Consider the following 19,147-nt stretch of genomic DNA (forward strand, 5'->3'; position numbering starts at 1 on the left):
TTCCTGATAACTAAAATAGTTGCTAAAACAGACCAGATTTGGTTTCAAATGTATTTATTTCAGTTTTTAAAAAGAAATTATTCTTTGATCCTTAGTTTATAAAGCCATTCATTAGTTAGGGACTGGAGGCAGGGCTGTTGTTCCCAGGCTGGTCTTTTTGGGTACCCCTGACCTGGTAACATGAGTTAGTTTTTGGAAGTTGTTGGCTTGATTCTTGGAACCATGATCCCTTTCCCCTGTCTCCCCAGCCCCACACACACTTTCTTGGTTTACACTCCCACCATTGTCAAGGTGACTTACCATCCAGACAAGGTGAAGTTCCTCATTGAGTTTGAGACAACCAGATCATTTAGTCTGGTCTCCTGCACATCACAGGCCACTAAACCCCACCCCCATTACCCTTGTGTTGAACCTACTGACCTGGATTAGATTCAAGTATTACAGCCCTCAGGAGACTAAACTATTGAGTGCCACAGGCAGAGAATAGAAGGGTCTGAGGTGAACCAATGCCTAAGGCCTTGGCAAATTGATTTAGTGTGTTATATCTAGAGGATCCCAGCAGGTGACCCCTACCCCATGCTGCAGAGAGGCAAAAACAAAACCAAGGTCCCTGTCTGTCTGACCTGGGGAAAATTCCTTCATCACCCTCAAAATGGTGATCAGTATGAGCATGTGAGCAAAACCCACCTGCCAAACCTGATGATACGCCCTTGAGAGCTCACAAGTCAGCCTTTGTCACTTCAAAACCTTGCATGGTCTCCACAGAGAGAGCGAGAGCTTGCTATCTCTAGTGCTGCCCAAATCCAGAGCTTAGTTTTATTGGGCAGATCGCTAACCACAGAATATTGAAGCTTGATTGAAAACCAACACATTTAAACTCGCCTCTGGCAAATATAGTTGTACAACACGCAAGTTTATTTTGCATTCCACTTTTTAGCCATTGCTAAATAGTGTTAAAACCATTTTGTTGAAATTTAATGCATCCTACCACATTGTCAGTGTTCAAAGTTCCCATACAAGGCAATATGTATAATATAGCCCAGTGATTGGAAGTAAGATACACATTCTTTTAGCTTGTTAGCAAAGGTCATGTGTTTCAGTGAAACCCACATTAAAAGGTGATTGCCTTCTCATTTTTACAGGGTAGAGAATGCCATTCAAATGGAATAAGACTTCTTTCTGAGTGGGATATAGACTAGAAAGCTTTCTTTTAAAAAGAGCTGTAGCTACAGGCTCTCAGACCCATTAGGGTAGTAAATTTAACTGTCTTAATCAGTGCGTTTGCACTGTGAATGTCTAGGTACTAATAAGAGACAAGCAGAAACTTCTGTTGGTGAATAAGACAAGTTTTTGAGCTCTTCTTAGGGTTCCTGGGGAGCTCTAAAGCTTGTCTCCATAGGCGCCGACTCCATGGGTGCTCCAGGACTGGAGCACCCATGGGGGGGGGAAAGGTGGGTGCAGAGCACCCACCAGCAACCCCCCTGTCAGTGCCTCCCCTCCCCCCAGTCCTCCCAGTGGCCCCACTGATCAGCGCCTCCCAGTGCTTCCCGCCCGCCACGGAAGGCAGGACGCTAGGGGGAATGGAGGCAGAAAGAGGCAGGGCGTGGGTGGGGTGGGAAGAGGCAGGGCAGGGGTGGGGTCTTGGGGAAGGGGTGGAGTAGAGGTGGGGCCTGGGACAGAGCTGGAGGGGAGCAACCCCCGGCACATTAGTAAGTTGACACGTATGCTTGTCTCTTTCACCAACAGAAGTTGGTCCAACTAAAAGATATTACCTCACCTACCTTGTCACGCTCATATCCTGGGACCAACATGGCTACAACTAAACTAGGTACAAATAAAGAAAACAATGCCTATAATTTGCCATTGTATTTTAGAAATGTATAGTAGTGACGAATGGGCTGGGATGAAGGAAGGAGGACAGCTATAGGGAAATAGCAAGTTTTAATTCTTTTCCTCAGTTGCCATAGTGCATCAGCTGTCATTATCAGATTAAACCTTACTAAATCCAGCTTCCTTCTCAACACTGCTGAGGTTTCATTTTTTTCTTACTGAAGGCTTTGTTTTACTATTTCTGTCCTTTCAACATTTCCCTCTTATTTTCTCTGCTGCTTTGATAGGAAGACAGTGAGCGTTATTCTCGTAGATCCAGAAGAAATGCCTCGGTTAGTATTTTCTTTTGTGCCTTCTTCATACGTATTTACATACGTCACTTCCAGCACACTGGCAGTGTGTCTTTTAAAAACAAATGTATTTACTGTTAATTTGTTGCAACACTTCATGCCTCTCTGCAAAGAATTCTGGGGAGTTTTTGCAAATTAAAATCCAACTGTTTTGCACAAGAGAACAATGAACCTGTTTGTTTTGCATGAGCCAGGCATGGCACAAAGAGGAGTTGTACAAGCTCCTAACCTGGTCAGCCTGTAGGGGAATGCTTTAGAACTTCCTTTGGACCATTTTCAGGCAATACAGTGTTTGACGTGGCTCTGTTATATTTACTCTCATATTTGTCATCTAATATAAATGAAATACATGTACTGGGCAAGCCTTTTCTTAAGGAGTTTAGCACCAAAACTTTTCCTCCCTCTGGCTTCTGTTTCATTGACTCTATCGTTACTTGTTTCATTGCTTGTTATCTGTATTCTTTTAATTGTTTCTTGTCTCCTACACTTTCTCTTCAATAGGCTTCAGATGAAGATGAGCGCATGTCAGTGGGTAGCCGTGGAAGCCTGAGGGTTAGTAACTTGTACAATTAAGTGCATGAATTTTTTTTATTGATGTTGCTGTTCTCCCACATCTTGCAACAAGTTCCTCTGCACCCTTTCCAGAAAGAGCTCTGATAATTTCCTGTCTCCCAAACCTCCCAGTTTTCTACATTGTAGCCTTATACTTGAGGCCTACATTGAAGCCAACAGTTCCTTCATCCAAGGAGAACTGTATAGGTGTGTCAGTTTCATAGACATTAAATTGTAAACATTAATATAAGTAAAGCATTACATTCAGTAGAGATTTTTTTTCCTGCCGAATACTCTCTTCACTAATCACTGGGGGAGGTATTTAGTCAAGATGTGGGTCTACAGAATTTCCTCTTGCATGGATCTTTTTAAGCTGTTCCAGTGTTAGTGACCATATGGAGCAATCTGAGAAATGATGCAGCATTCACTCGGTTGGGTGTTGGGGGGTGAGGGGTCACAGTTTAGAAACTAAATGTAAATCACCTGATGGAAAGCACATCTGTTCATTGTTACTGTGAACCAGTATTAATACTGTTCTTAGCTGGTCTTTTTAAATAGCTTGGGGATCCAGGTGACTTCTTCCTCAAAGCTGGCATTATTGAGATGTTGGAGTCTGTCTCCTCCCAGAAATGACCCTGGGCACTAAGGAAGGATCACCTGTGCATGTGTAGTGAGCACAGGAGCTCACATAGGTCTATTCTAGATGAGATAAATTCACCACTTAAGAACAGTAACATCTTCCTAGGACATCTGAAAAACACTTTGTCATGTACAAAATAGGTGCAACCAGTATATATGTAGGTACATCAAACTGCTCCACTCTGTACCATTCCAGCGTGCACCATTTTAATTCCAGTGTGGCCCAAATTAGCTCTCATCATAGCGCACATGGTTGAGACAGTCCTGCTACTGTCCTGTGGTGCACTGATTGTCTTTTGAAAACGCTTAAAATTCTGGAGCCTGTGGGATGGGTGCTCAGAGGCCATGCAATTGAAATGGTCTCGAGCAGTACTGGTACTGACGTAGGGCAATACTGCAACAGTTTGGAACATGAATTAGCATGGCTAGAGTGGGCACATAGAAGTATTTGTGCCTAAACCAGTTCTGTTCTTCTGGTTCCATTAGGAATAATTGTTTTCTAATGCAGACAAGAGTTTTAATGCAGTTAACGATAGCATTAGTTTACCTCTTTAAGATTGATATAGATCAGTGGTTCTCAACCAGGGGCCTGGGGGCCCACGAGCAAGTTTCAGGGAGTCTGCCAAGCATGGCTGGCGTTAGACTCGCTAGGGCCCAGGGCAGAAAGCTGAAGCCCCGTCATGCAGGACTGCAGCCTGGGGCCGCAAGCCCCACCACCCGGAGCTGAAGCCAAAGCCTGAGCAACTTGTGACGTTGGGCCCCAGGCAATTGCCCTGCTTCTTACCCCTTAACGCCAGAGAAAAAACAGTTGTGGTACAGGGGAGCTGTGGAGTTTTTATAGCATGTTGCGGGGGAGCCTCAGGGGAAAAAAGGTTGAGAACCCCTGATATATATCAGACAAATTAAGATTATATATTTTAAAGAATGATCCACATCCTTAATGCTAGCTTTTACCATTTGCAGGGAGGTTTCATGCAGCTCTTAGAAGATCTTGTAATTAACTAGCCAACTAAGAGTTAATATATTTTTTTTCTTTCTGAAGGAATATCCCCCAAGAAACTATTGAATGGAATGGTCTTATTTTCCCCTAAATAGTTTTATATTTATATGTAAAAGACCTAAAATACCACTGGGGAAACAAATTAAATGAGTTATTGCTAATTAAATTTCCATCTTCTGGTGGACATACAGTATATCTTGTACTATGAGTGTCTCATTCCCTTTTTGTGTGACATCTATATACTATTCATTATATGGCATTGGTTTTACTGTAACATTCCCACCTCCTGGAATTGGGGATTAATTTAATTTGCCCAAACAGTATAACTAGAATGTGCTTGATACCTTTGTGACCTTGAATTCTTTATTTCGCTAACAAGAAAGCAATAATCGATGGGTTTTCCTCAATGATGAGGAAAAGGTTAAGAAATATGAACGTTAAAATGCATTTTTTAAGATTTTAGTTGAATTAAACTTTAATAAAATTGTTCATGGAACTGACTTAGGAAAAAATGCTTTCATTCCTAGAGCACTTGAGGTTTCAGTTTAGTTTGTTCTGGGCAATTTTCAATTAAACTGCTTATCCAGTCCTGACTATAAGTGTATTTTCATGGCCTGCAAGGAAATTTAATGACTGAAATACCCTCTCCATAATCCTCATGAATAAGGGTCCCTATTAGACCTTAATATACTTTATTCTGATTAAAATTTGCATTTCACTAAACAGGCTGCATTTCCTCACCCAAAAGAAATGTCTGATTTCTAATCTCTCTGGAGTGTAAGTAAGCATCCCTAATATCCAACAGGATTCCCATGCTACTAACCATACAGTCTTTCAGTTTGAAGAGCCAGATCTTTAGTCAGTGACTAGCAGCAGCTGAAGATCTAGCTCATAAATATTTACTAGTGAAGTTTGTGAGTAATGTCCTTGTTTGATAGAAAACTTTGTCTAATGGAGTCTTGTGGAAGAAACTTTATGCCATAATATCCCTAATGTATTGCACCTAATTTCCTGTATTACTGTTAAAAGGGGAGCCTTCCTCAATGAATGATCATAAATCCAAATATTTGAGTTTTACACACACCGAGGGAGGTTTGACCCCTAAATTTTAAGACTTGAAGAATGAGGAAACCCTTGAGATTTCCTGCCTTGACCCTGGGGCAATTGTGACTTCAGGCCAAGGAAAGCAGGATGTAGATATATTAGCTCATTAGTCTGAACCAAAGTCTGTCCCTTAATAGACTTGGTTTAATGCACATGATTTTATTCACATAGAAGCAAAATACAACTAATTATGTTCTTAGCATTGATACATGGCTCACAACTGCTTAACAAGATAGAATTGTGAATATGCTTTAAGTGGTTTGTGTAGACATTTAGTTATGCTTCTGTTGACTTCTTTCAGGGGTCTTTGGTTTGGCTTTTTATGTATGTATAAAAGTGAAACGAAAACCTGAGCTCCTAGGATCTGAGTTCAGGGTTCTCTGCTTCTTTTGCTAAGCCTAGTTAACATAAAGAACACTTTAGAAACAAGGAAACTATATCTTGTCTCTATTTAAGAGTTTGTAAAACTAGATCAGATTCACAGAGAAATCTGAACTCTGGTCTTTGTCAGTAAGTAAAGGTGGAATTTGTTTGAAAACCTTTTGTTTCAAAGTTTACTTGTTATAGAAATCTTCATATTTGGATTTTGTATTATGGAAATCTTCATATTTGGATTTGGTGTTAAAGAGATTTTTTAATTTCTCATGAAAAGAAGCTGTTTTGCTTCCTGTGAAAGTTCCTTGAAATATCTGTATGGGCACTCATGGAACACCATACAAGATGTGTAGAATTTACAAATTTTCTCTTGGACGGTTGGTTCTTTCTCTTTTGGACAGGAAGTTTCCAAACAGTGGAGCAATGTCTGAACAATTATTACCATGTGAAACCTTCCAGTCCTCCAAATCAGCAGTTTCTTTCTCACAGAGTTTTCGCCTGGAATGTTCTCCTCTAAGAATGTTTTACTGTGGTTTGTTCTGAGACTGATGAAAACTGCCCGAGGATCCTACCTTATCATTCTGGAAGCCCATAGGCTTGCTTTACCCTTAAGTGATTTTTGTTGCAGAAAAACTTAAAATATCATCTTCTGGTTTTTTTTAAGACATATGACCCTGGTTTCAGTCTTCTTCCACTGCAAATTCTCTTCAGTTTTTCCTAATAATTTCACAATGGGCCAAGTCCCACATCCAAGATCCCACAAGATGAAATATTGTTGTGTTATTGCGCAATAGTGATGCAGTGTACAAGGACTTGTCTCTGTTTCTCTCGTTACTCTGGTTGATGGTTGCTGAAGTTCCTGACTGGTGCTGTCATTGCTCAAAACCAAGGAATTTTAAACTTTTACACCTCAGTACCTATGTCTTCCTGATTGCCATCTTGGGGTTTTTTGTATTCTGATAGTTTTTGTTTCCTCTCATGCTCTTGACAGTCTGACTTGGAGTATGCCAGCGCCTATCCAGTGGTGAGGATGGTTTGAAGTTAGTGTGTGATAGAAATTGTGGGGAAAAAATACTAACGCCTATTGCTATATTTGGTCAATAGTAGAGAAGGAGACCCAAAAAGGCAAATGATCATGATGGCAGTGTTATGGTCTCTGATGTGGATACCTGACTGCAAGGAATGAGACACATCCCACGGCTTCACTTAGCATTGTGACATTTGTCAGACTCAGCAAGGCAAAGGATTGAATAACAATCATGGAGAATGAACTAACTCCCACCTAAAGGTGTCGTCCCTTCAGGGCTGCGTGGAGACGCTTGCATTGCCACTACTTACATTGTACCTGCTTGGAGGAGAGATGGTTTCGTTCTCCAGTGCTCTGTGTGGTAACCTTCACAAATACAAATCTCACTATTTTAAAAATGTGTGTTTAATTGAGACATGAACAGCAAACTTTTTCCTCTTTACTCCTGAGGGCATTCTGCGCCTAAAAATTCTGCGCACAATATTTTAAAATTCTGCAAGTTTTATTTGTCAACAAATAAATGCAGAGGCTCCAGCATGGCAGTGCAGAGCACAGGCCATTGGCTACACGAAGGTGGGAGATCACCCTGCAGCCTCCCCACCCCCGGGGCATGGAATCCGTGGTGAGGCTGCACCCGACCCTGACACAGCACAAGGCCTGGGCCTGCCCCAGAAACACTCTGGGGCCCTGCCCTTCTGCACCAAGTGTGGGTGGGCAGGCTGAACCAGGCAAGATCCAAGTGTGGAGGGGCTCAGTATGGGAGGATCCAAGTGTGGGGTGAGAGGATTCTGTGTGGGACAATCTGGGTGCAGGCAGCTCAGTGGGGGGTCTAGGTGTGGGGGGATCTGGATGCACAGAGGCTCATTGGAGGGGTTCCAGGTGCAGGGGCAATGGGACACTGCAGGGACTTCCAGGTGAAAGTGGTTGGGGAGGTCTGGTTGCTGGGGGAGTGGGGCCTGGGGGTCTGGGTGCAGCTAGTTGGGAGTCAGTGGTGTGGGGGTCTGGATGTGAGGGCTCAGGCTTGAATGCAGGGAGTTCAGTGGGAGTGGTCTGGGTGCAAGGGTGGGGGTCCTGAGGCAGGGGGCCTGGGTACAGGGGGCTTCAGATGCAGAGGTTGAGGTTCAAGGAGATGGGGTTTGGGTATGGAGGGCGAGGGGGGGGTTCTGGGTGTACGGGGTGAGGCTTGGCAGGGGTGTCTGGGTATGGGAGATTAGGATGCATGGAGGTTGGGCAGATGGGGAGCAGATCCCTGTCTAGTGATTCCTCCCCCATAGCTGAGGAGTGATGGGGGCAGGAACCAAGGGAGGATGCTGAGCTTCCTGCAGCAGGGGGAGGTTTCTGAGGGTGGGTCTGACACAGCCCCAGCCACTCCTTGTAGGGGAAAAGAAAGTCCCATCCTCTCCTGCCTCCAGCCCAGCTGGGACTAGCATCTGATCCCGGCTCAGGGTAGGAGTCACTGGCTGGGGTGTCCCCAGCCCTGCGGTGATTTACCTCTCCGCCGACTGTTCTGGGTGCTGAAACAATGTACCTGTGCAGCTAGGGAGTGGTGCGTGACTGCTCTTGCAGCTTCCCTTTGCTTACCTGTCAGTCATTTTTCTGCAGGGAAGCAAAGCTATTGCGGGGGACATGAATTCTGCACACGCGCAGTGACGCAAAATTCCCCCAGGAGTACCTCTTGGACATTTTCCCCATTGTACAAAGAGCTGTCTTGGAAATCACTAAAATCTAGGTAGAAAAGCTGTTACCTATTAGAGTTGAATATTATATACAACTTTAATTTCTCGTGTATTTCAAGCACCTTTTATCTTACATAACTCATTTCAAGTAGATCTGTTCTGGGAAACAGAAGATGAATAAATCTGCAGTACAGTATATACCATGTCTGAATAGCCTTATCTTTGCTTGTGAAGATAAAATCAACATTCATAGTAACAGTATGTGTTAAAAATAAAAATAAAAAAGGACCGTAAGATTGGGATCCTTAAATCTGGATTTAGATCACATGACAATGTTAATACTACTCCCTTGTGACTCTGTTGTGACAGAGCATAGGGTCTTGCTGTGCCTCCATAAAAGGCAAAGTACAAGAAGATCTTTTTTAAAAGCTGCTGAATGAAGAGCAGTTCCACTTTATTTGAACTGAGCATCGTTTCTACCTCCCTCTAGCTGTCTGTTGTGAATCAGTGCTTCAGGCCTCCACATCAGAACTTGAAAACAAGCTCTTGTGGCCAATTTCATTGAAGGCTGTATTTTTCGCTCCTTTTCTGCATTCCCTACCCCTATTTCAAATTAAGAATTTGTTCACCCAATATATTCTATTTCCTTGGTCAGTGGCCTATATTCAGATACAGTTCTAACACTTACTATGCTAAGTTTTTGCATGGATCTATTAGTGTAGTATGTATATATGGCAGAAGGGTCTATTCATTGATTTAATCCAGCAGGCATGAATGGTTTTAACTGCAGCTATTAATGTTAGCTGCATGATTATCATTCTTTAATCATTTTAAATCATAAACTAGTAATTTGAATCTGGTGTGATTCTGTTTTCTATATCCTCACTGAGTGTGTACATTGAAGCATGCTCTGTAGATTTGTAGGAATACAAGACTTGGTTTTTGCATGTAGATCTGCATGTAGGACAGGGGGAAGATAGAAATACAAGAATTCATTGATCTTTTCACTGGGTATTCTTACTCTGACTACAGGCTGGATTAGAGAATGAGAGGACCAAAAAGAAGAACTCCAAAGCAGTATGTATTTAGAGATTATTTTCCTCTGAGAGGGTTATGATGGGGCTGGAAAGAACTTGCAAAAATGTTGGCCATAGGGTTATGGCCAGATTGGGCCAAATAGTTTTCATTTATACTGAGAAATCAGCCTAATGCCAAGAATCTATTGTAGCTCTTTGTGGTTGTGGGTGCATAAAAGGCACTAGGTATCAGTTGCTTATTACAAAATGCAGTTCAGCCCAAATGATTATACAGCAGTACTGCTCAGAGGGTTTTTTTCAAGATACTCTGTATCTTCATATATTACATTAGTTAGTAGAAAGATGTAGGGAAAAGATGGTAGCGGCTAGTGTGACTGGTAACTAAGGTTGTGGTTTTTTCCATGAGGCAGGAGGAGGGAGAACGTCATTTAAAGTAGCAAACCAGTAAATGTAATGGGTCTACATTCAATTAACAAGCACATGTAAGTAGCTAATAATTGAACAATGCTTTAATATTCTAGGACTGCTTCATTAAATAAAACAATTTTTACAGGCTATTTTTTAACACATTGGAGCTTTACACTGGAAAATGTTCAAATCTCAGAGTAGTCTGTGTTTAAAAAAACAGAGTCCCCCATAAACATCCACAGAACTGACTTCTGAAACTTTTACTAAGGAAAAGGAGTTTGATTGCTTCCAGGAATGCAGACTTGGTTTTGCTTAATGTAATGGGAAACTTTTAAGTGTAATTTAAGCAATGTTTGCAAATTGGGGAGGAGGTTATCAGATGTAAATGCCTGCACCAAACTAGGGACTACTTTTCCTGCTGCATTGATTTCATGCCAAAGACATTTCAATCACCTGTTTTTTTTTTTCCTAGAGAAGGTTATTGCAAAATCAATCTTTATGTAACTTCTATAGGGCACCTACATGTAGACTTCCTTTTGTCATCAATTGGAATATTGCATTTAGTACAAAATATGTTGCCAAATAATACAGTAAATACTCTGGAGGTGGAAATGTGACAAATATTTACTCATTTTGTCTGTCTGCCACAACTTTGTTCATAGTAACTCTCATGATGAATGCAACAGTTCAGGGCAACTGTCCCTGCATTTCCCCTCAGTGGTTCAGCAAGCGCACCAACTCTCATGTTTCAGCTCCCCAGCTGTTGCCTTTCTGGGTGGAGAGCTGTATGTCTCTCCTTTCTGATCAGGGTATTCACAGGCTGCTGAGTTCCCTGCCTTCACTGTGTATTTCCCACGGTGCCTAAACAGACCTGTTTGCTGTCTCTTTAGAGACCGATAAGAGTGACTGCTACAGATATAAATAACCACACAGTTCTTTCTAAGCAAGCCTACTTTATTCTTAAGGTAAAAGCACTACAGAGAAAATATTTTACAAACAAAAGAACTTTACATGGATGTTTATAAGCTTACCAGAGTCCCAACCCTACCATGGATTCTGGCAGGAGTCCCTCAACCCTCCACTCTAGGTAGGGTGACCAGATAGCAAGTGTGAAAAATCGGGACAGGGGTTGGGGGGTAATAGACGCCTATATAAGACAAAGTTCTATACATCGGGACTGTCCCTATAAAATCAGGACACCTGGGGAGTCATTGTGGTTACAAGTTCATTACAGCTTCAGATCAGAACAGGCACGTGGTCTTATGAGTTCTCAGTAGGCCAAGTCCTTCCAATCCTTCCCTAAGGATTGTGACCCTCCATGGACCAGAGGTCCTGTCCATTTGCTGCATCAGGAAGAAGGCCCTGGATCACTTTAAAACCAGACTATTTATCCAAAAATCGTTTCTTGCTCTGTTGGTCCCTGGCAAATCCAGTTTGAACTAGTACATGCGCATCTCCCCAGAGGGATGGCTTCTAAGGTTGATAAAGGAAGAAATTCATTAGCATCCCTGTCCCTACTAGAGAGAGTACATACAGTGCCACAACATGTACACAATTGCATTTTAATACAGCATACCACAAGATATTAACCCTAATTCAGTAAAGTTTAATTTAATTCAACAAAGTTTATCGTAATTCCATATGGTTTGTTCACAAATTTACAGGATATTGTTAATCTCTCGTAATGCAGTCTAAAGTTAAGCATGTGCATAAGTCTGTTTAGTATGAAGACCCTAGTCACATCCACGTTAATCAGGTTTTTCTCTGTGCATACACAAGTAGAAAGGCCAATAGAAAGCTGGAACACTTCAAAGATTTTGTTCACAGCAAATGATCATGTTTTCTAGGAAATCCATGATGACTCAAAAAATAAAATAGCCTCACCAATTGCTACAGTAATATCTTAGTCCACTGTACTGTATAAATTCAATTAACTATTAACAGCACTAGTGTTAACTAATGGATTTTTATTTCTATACTGATATAGAAGATAGTCTGATTAAAAGTGAGTTTCTTTTGTTACATTTCGTTGTACTTTGAAAGAAGCATTTTCAGTTTTTTTCACATACATTTATTGGAGAGAATATGCAACATATATGTTGCCAGGGGACTGTTTGAAATGTGTAGTTTGTGATTAGAAATTCAATCATTGTTAATCCTGCTAGATGAATGCAAATGTTTAGGAACTGGTGCATATTGGCATAGATTTATTAAAGGCTTTTATTACCAATTCTGTTTTTGAGGGGATTTATCATTTTAATTTGCTTCAGTCTGTAATTTGGCATACAAATCTTCAGTCAGTATGCAGTTGCATTTTGTTTGAAAACAGATTCAGATTGGTTTGTCTGATGTTCCTTTTAGTGATGCATTAAAAATACATAGAGAATATTTGTAATAGAAGTAAAACCTATCAATAACAATTTTAGGGATTGAGAGAGACAAGGTGGGTGAGGTACCATAACTTTTTATTGGACCAACTTCTGTTGGTGGAAGGTACAAGCTTTTGAGCTACAGAGAGCTCTTCAGGTCTGGGCTTTTTGAGCTCTGTGTAGCTCAAAAGCTACCTTCAACCACCAGAAGTAGGTCCAATAAAATATATTCTCACCTACCTTCTGTTTCTCTCATCTGTGACCAACATGACTACAACACTACTGCAATTTTTTTTTTAGGGATTGTTAGTTTTCTAGCTATTATAATAGGGCCTCATAATGCTTTGCAAGTAGTAGAACTATCAGGGACACTGCGATTTTAATGGCCGTTAGCACAGGTGATCTTGGCTAGCAGATGACAGTACACATTTCATGGTGTCTGCGTATTAAAAATAGGACTAGTCCTGTGTTCTACGACATAGTGGACTAACGTTTGGGTCCTGAAGAGAACCATATCCATGTCAAGAGGGGAGATTGCTGAGAGGTGTGATGTTTGAGCATAGAGAGAGGTGAATCCAGGAGGTTTGGGGCAGATTCTGGTCTTCCAATATCTGAAGGGCTGTGCAAAATCCTGGGATATGGCAGATGGTCATGTCTGGATAGATGCATGAGGTAAATAAAAATGAGGGAAACCAAATGCAAGAGATGTTGTGCAGTATAATTTGTGTTTAGAAAGCTACATTAGTGTATTTAATCTTCAATACCAATGTGAAATGAAGAGCTTAGGTAAGCAAGGAAATTATTTTCCCTTTCCCTTCAGTAGACTGAAGTGAAATCATCCCTTTTCATTTCCCAAGGAGTCTGTAAAGACTGAGACTTTAAATACATTCTGCTGCTGTACTGTTTTTACGAAAATTTGAGGTGAAAACAGGGATATCTTTCGCTGGGTTACAGGTATTGCTGGCAGACAAAACTGTCAAGTGTTCGATGAGCTGTCTGAAGTCATAATGGTCCCTGGGGAACCACAGTGACTGTCCCTGGTGTATTTGTGGAAAAAGCACCATCTATGGCTTAGCTCTGCATAAATGATGACTTTCCCTGAGACCTCTTTTGGTTTCATTTAAGTTTTTTTTCCTCTCATTTTTCTCTCATGACAGACCAATGGTTATGATGAAGACATGTATGGATCATCCCAGAGTAGAAAATCTAGCAGGGTTAGTAGAGAATTTCTAAAAAATCTGTCACTCAAGTTCATGGAATTAACAGGAAGCTTTTCCAGAAATTAACCGTCTCCTTTACTGAGGGCTTTTCCTAAAGCAAAATAGCAGATGCTCTTTTTTTGATCCCTGCTTTGGAAGGCATTTTCCCCCGGACTTCCATATTACAACTGGTGCAGTTCGCTAGGCATCTGCTCCTAGTCCTACCAAGTCATAAAAAAACAAAACAAAAAAGATTCACCAAGGGCAAGTCATGCCTAACCAACCTGATTGCTTTCTATGATGAGATAGCTGGCTCTGTGGATATGGGGAAAGCGGTGGACGTGATATACCTTGATTTTAGCAAAGCTTTTGATTCGGTCTCCCACTGTATTCTTGCCAGCAAGTTAAAAAAGTATGAATTGGATGAATGGACTATAAGGTGGATAGAAAGCTGGCTAGATCGTCAGGCTCAATGGGTAGTGCTCAACGGCTCAATGTCTAGTTGGCAGCCGATATCAAGCAGAGTGCCCCAGGGGTGAGTCCTGGAGCTGGTTTTGTTGAACATCTTCATTAATGATCTGGATGATGCGATGGATTGCACCCTCGGCAAGATCGCGGATAACACTAAGCTGGGGGAAGGGGTAGATACTCTGGAGGGTAGGGATAGGGTCCAGAGTGACCTAGACAAATTGGAGGATTGGGCCAAAAGAAATCTGATGAGGTTCAACATGGAAAAGTGCGGAGTCCTGCACTTAGGATGGAAGAATCCCATGTACTGCTACAGGCTGGGGACCAACTAGCTAAGTAGCACTTCTGCAGAAAAGGACCTGAGGATTACAGTGGACAAGAAGCTGGATATGAGTCAACAGTGTGCCCTTGTTGCCAAGAAGGCTAACGGCATATTGGGCTGCATTAGTAGGAGCATTGCCAGCAGATCGAGCGAAGTGATTATTCCCCTTTATTCGGCCCTGGTGAGGCCACATCTGGAGTATTGCAGCCATTTTTGGGCCCCCACTACAGAAGGGATGTGGACAAATTGGAAAGAGTCCAGCGGAGGGCAAAGAAAATGATTAGGGGGCTGGGGCACATGACTTATGAGGAGAGGCTGAGGGACTTATTTAGTTTGCAGAAGAGAAGAGTGAGGGGGGATTTGATAGCAGCCTTTAACTACCGGAAGTGGGGTGTTCCAAAGAGGATGGAGCTGGCTGTTCTCAGTGGTGGCAGATAACAGAACAAGGAGCAGTGGTTGCAAGTTGCTGTGGGGGAGGTCTAGGTTAGATATTAGGGAAAACTATTTCACTAGGAGGGTGGTGAAGCTCTGGAATGGGTTACCTCGGGAGGTGGTGGAATCTCCATCCTCAGAGGTTTTTAAGGCCCAGCTTGACAAAGGCTTGGCTGGGATGATTTAGTTGGGGTTGGTCCTGCCTAGAGCAGGGGGGTGGACTAGATGATCTTCTGAGGTCTCTTCCAACCCTAATCTTCTATGATTTTATGATTCTAAGAGGCCGTGAGTGGGAAGGAAAAAGACTGGGCCTGAGAAAATTCAATTAGGATTTGGGGGCCAGAATATAGTTCTTTGGAAACTAATTGGGTAAAAAAAAAGTCAAGTTATGGAGAAAAATATTTTTGACAGTGGAAATCTAGCTTGGATTTGTGGCTCTGGTGCTCTTTCATGCATCCTTTATAGAGATTTGATTGCCATTGGAATGTGGGCATGAAATATCTAACTGAATCTGTACAATCAATTCACTTTTATAAGTTTCCCCAATGTAAACATTTTTAAAACCCTGAGCCTAACATAGAAAGATTAGTTCATTTGTTAAATTGTGAACACCTAAAAGGGATTTATTCTATTGATCTCTATCTGAAGATGGTGTTTTTCATAAATACAACCATAAGACAACAGTTTTGCATACAAGCAAATGTCTGAACTTTCCATAGAGTTTTAAACAACATATCAAACAGTATTACTAAAGTATTTGTAAATGTTGTTTCACACACATAGTGTGACAACTAAGATACGAGGTGTGATTCAATGTGATGGTGATAACCCTGTTAGATGGAGCAGAAACATAGCCATTAAAACAGCTGAGGAGAGATCTAAACACTCTTCAGTGTCAAAAGTTAGTGTATGCTTAACATCCCTTGGTTTGATTCTGTCAAAAATGAGGATAATACTTAGATGATCCCAGCAAGTTGCAGTCTTGTACCAGCCGAGAACAAGATGACTATAATGGTGGGGTCATGTCCAACGTGCAGAAGGTACACTTCTACGGAAGGTTTACAGAGCTGAGGTTGAAGGAAGCATCAGGTCAGCCACAAAAGAGGTTGGAAGATGCAATTTTCAGGGATTTAAGAAGCCTAACCTCCCATACTGATTCTTCATGAAGGACAAAGTCTTGCAAGGGACCATTTGAGATGGAAGTCCATTCTGTGCGTCGCCACAGCTACATTATAGCCCTGTGAATATGCTATTGCTTATTAAAAGTAGAAAAACTGTTAAACAGTACGGCTGCACAATTAAGTCAGAAAAAATTAATTTAACCATTAATTAAGCCACTTTGTCCATGTATGGATCACTTGTGTTCAGTGGATTGCAGTTTCAGAACAAGTGCTCTAGACCAGGGGTCTCAAACATGCGGCCCGTGGACTTATTTGGCAGCACTCGGCCTTTTTTTTTTCTTTTTCCCCCTCCCCCGGCAGTAGTTGTCTTCCCCCCCCCCCCATGTGTCCCGATATTTTCTTCCTCTCATCTGGTCACCCTAGAAATGAGCAAGTGCAGTAGACTTCATGTAGCTACACCCATTATATGCATAAGGAGGCATACAGTGATCATAACTTAAGACAACGAGCTATGTGGAGATATGCAGCAAGTCTCAATGGAAAAAACATAAAATTGAAGATATACTGTAGTTGCGATAAATTGTAGCTGTGTACATTATGCCTGCCTTAAATTTGCAGTAATTAGCTGAAATTGCAACAAAAAGACAACATGAACAAGGATATTTTTTGTTGTCTACATAGTTTAAGAAGTTTAAATATTGCCAATCTTGCTGAACTGTTTGACAAAAGGAAACATTGTACAGTCTTTTCAGAGGACTTGTTGCTCTTTTGACTTGTGCCAGCATCTCTGATAAATGATGTTCTTGTTCTTTAATGACATACTCTAGAGCTCCAACTACAGCGGGGAGAGCAGAAAATCTACAAAGAAGTCATCCAGGGAGGAGAAGTCGGTTGGTTTCTATTTAAATATTTAAATGACTTCTGTGGAAACTGCAGGGTTTGTAGCATGGAGTTTTTTATGTAGCGCATGATTACAATCCCGTTATTCACTCCTTGATGTCTTCATTACTAACAGTAATTCAGTTTAATCACTATTTGAAGGGAGAGTAAGGTTTAGGGGAACAGTAACCTAGTTGAGCTGTCTTTATAGAGCATAATAAACTGCACCTCCAACATTACTCCGTCTGTCTTGCTAGCATTCAGCTTGCAGCAGCATAATTATTTGCGGGGGAGGAGTAAAGGTGGCAAACAGGAAAGCAGTAGGATAAAGGAATAATCTAGAACAGGCAGAAGTTCTTTGCTTAATGTAATAAGTATGCCAATATTACAACTATATTTCTAAAATCACATTTTTAATTGCAACATGTAATATGTGGTATAGAGTTGTAGTGATATTTAATTTCATACCTTGAGATCACATCAGAGCATCACAAAACGGTGAACCATTTAAACATGGACCATAGCTATTGTGATATCACTAGATGTGCTGATTTTGAAATCTCAATGGGTATGAAAGTAATTTGTTTCCCAGCTATAACTAAGGTCAGCTGAGAACTCCCAAACCCTGTCTCATGAAAACCTTTTTAGCTATCTTATCAGAAGAATTGTAGTTAAATTGGGCAGAGATGGATTTAAGCTTTTTCTATAGGATAAAGATTTATCCAATGATACAGACATCTCCATATCTAGTGATTTATCCATCGAGCTGCCTATATTCTCCAATGTCAGAGGTCTAAACAATATTGAAAATAAAGCATATGTCCTCTTCATGTCACACTACCTCTGACATTGAACAAGTCACATAACTTCAGCTTCCTCCTTTGTAAAATGGGAGTAATATTTACCTATCTCATAGTGACAGTGTGAGGATTAGTGAAGGTTTGTGAGGAAGCTTTAAAGATGGATATCACTGAAAAGTGATTATTACTGAGAATAGAGCACCATATATCTTGACTGAAGTATCATGAGGAGGAAGGGGGTTGTAACACAAGACCTTTGGGGTAGGGAAGAGAAGAAAAAACGGGATAGTTTTCTAGGAACAAACATCCTCTCTTTTGATCATACCTGTGTCTCATTTTTGAGACTTGCTTTGAAGGGGTCACTACAAATTCACTCTTTACTATGAGACTAGTTGCAGTGGTTTTGTATGCATACAGAACTGTCACCTTAAGTAAACAGCCTGTTGGGTAAGCAACTGTATTGTCACCCTTGTTTGTAAGTGGCCTATGGAATTCTGGTGAATTATGGAGGTTGCATCTATTCCTCTGTGCAGGATTTTTACCACCTTTCCCCTTTTGGATTGCTCCTGGCAACTGGTTGTAACTTCACACACAGTTAGTCATATTGTGTGGAAACAAGAAAGATAGATCTGCAAGAAGTCTTCATAGTGACTGCACTTGCTTGGATCCATTAGCTTCTTCATAAGATGTACCTGTATCTCCCTTAGAACCATACAGATTTACATCCTACCCGTATGTTTAAAACAGAGAACAGGTTTTAATTTGCAAATGTGTTGTTTGTGCATGCAAAGCACCAAGCCGTTTAATTCTTAACATGACTTAACCATAATATTGTATGTTACTGTATGCTACAGTACAAGTATATAATACATCTCATTTTTCCTAAAGCTTTTGGGAAACTAATAGTCCTATTAAGTGTTGTAAACTGCCTTTCCACTACTTGAAGGCCTGGACCTGGCATGCCTTATTTGCCTGCCCTATCCCCAGATATTTATAAAAGACACCACAGACTGCTGCAGATAAACCCTTGTGCTCTACCAGAGGGTCACTCCACCTCAAAAGCTGCCTAAAAGATATAAAACAACATTTGAGTGTTTGGAGTGAGTCTCACTTCATCTCTTGCAAGTCTTTACTAGAGTTTCCTACAGCTTTTGTCAGTATCACAGAGATCCTTCATCCATAGCCTACTTTAAAGTTGGCTGTTGGTATTTTTCCCCGTGTCTGCCTAGAAATTACATTAAAATCTCCCCATCTAACTAGTTGGGCCAGCCAGATGCAGAACTAAACAGATGCAAGCTAGCTACTGGAATTGAAGCTGCTGGAATGACACAACGGAAGATACTTCATTTGAGTGGCCTAGGCCTGCACTTTTTTTTTGTGCTTCTCATTGTCGCACCTTATCTGACAGTGGGTTGTTCCCTGCTTCTGTTAGCTATGGCATATCAGGAAAAAGGCTTGGCTTCTCACACTCTGGATGCTCCCCAGACCACTCAGGTGGTCTTTTGACACCCTGTATTTTTTGCTCTATATTGTAGAGCACCCCGCCTTCCAAATAACTC

General features: G+C 41.3%; 1 protein-coding gene across 3 annotated transcripts in view; it reads left to right on the forward strand.

Moving 5' to 3' along the window:
• LOC113405137 (leucine-rich repeat flightless-interacting protein 2-like) overlaps positions 1-19,147 on the forward strand; it is a 186,701-nt gene that overhangs the window by 110,503 nt on the left and 57,051 nt on the right. The window contains exons 5-9 of one of the 3 annotated variants that reach the window (XM_026653983.2): positions 2,118-2,162; positions 2,682-2,732; positions 6,842-6,874; positions 9,586-9,630; positions 13,525-13,581. The exons of 1 other annotated variant lie outside the window; for it this stretch is intronic. In XM_026653983.2, coding sequence (XP_026509768.1) covers positions 2,118-2,162; positions 2,682-2,732; positions 6,842-6,874; positions 9,586-9,630; positions 13,525-13,581 — 231 coding nt within the window. The remainder of the gene's footprint in view (positions 1-2,117; positions 2,163-2,681; positions 2,733-6,841; positions 6,875-9,585; positions 9,631-13,524; positions 13,582-19,147) is intronic. One more of the 3 variants, XM_026653981.2, reaches the window with a different exon arrangement.

The sequence above is a fragment of the Terrapene carolina genome, unplaced genomic scaffold (assembly GCF_002925995.2).
Source record: "Terrapene carolina triunguis isolate 2854851 unplaced genomic scaffold, T_m_triunguis-2.0 Scaffold174, whole genome shotgun sequence".
Lineage (NCBI taxonomy): Eukaryota > Metazoa > Chordata > Testudines > Emydidae > Terrapene > Terrapene triunguis.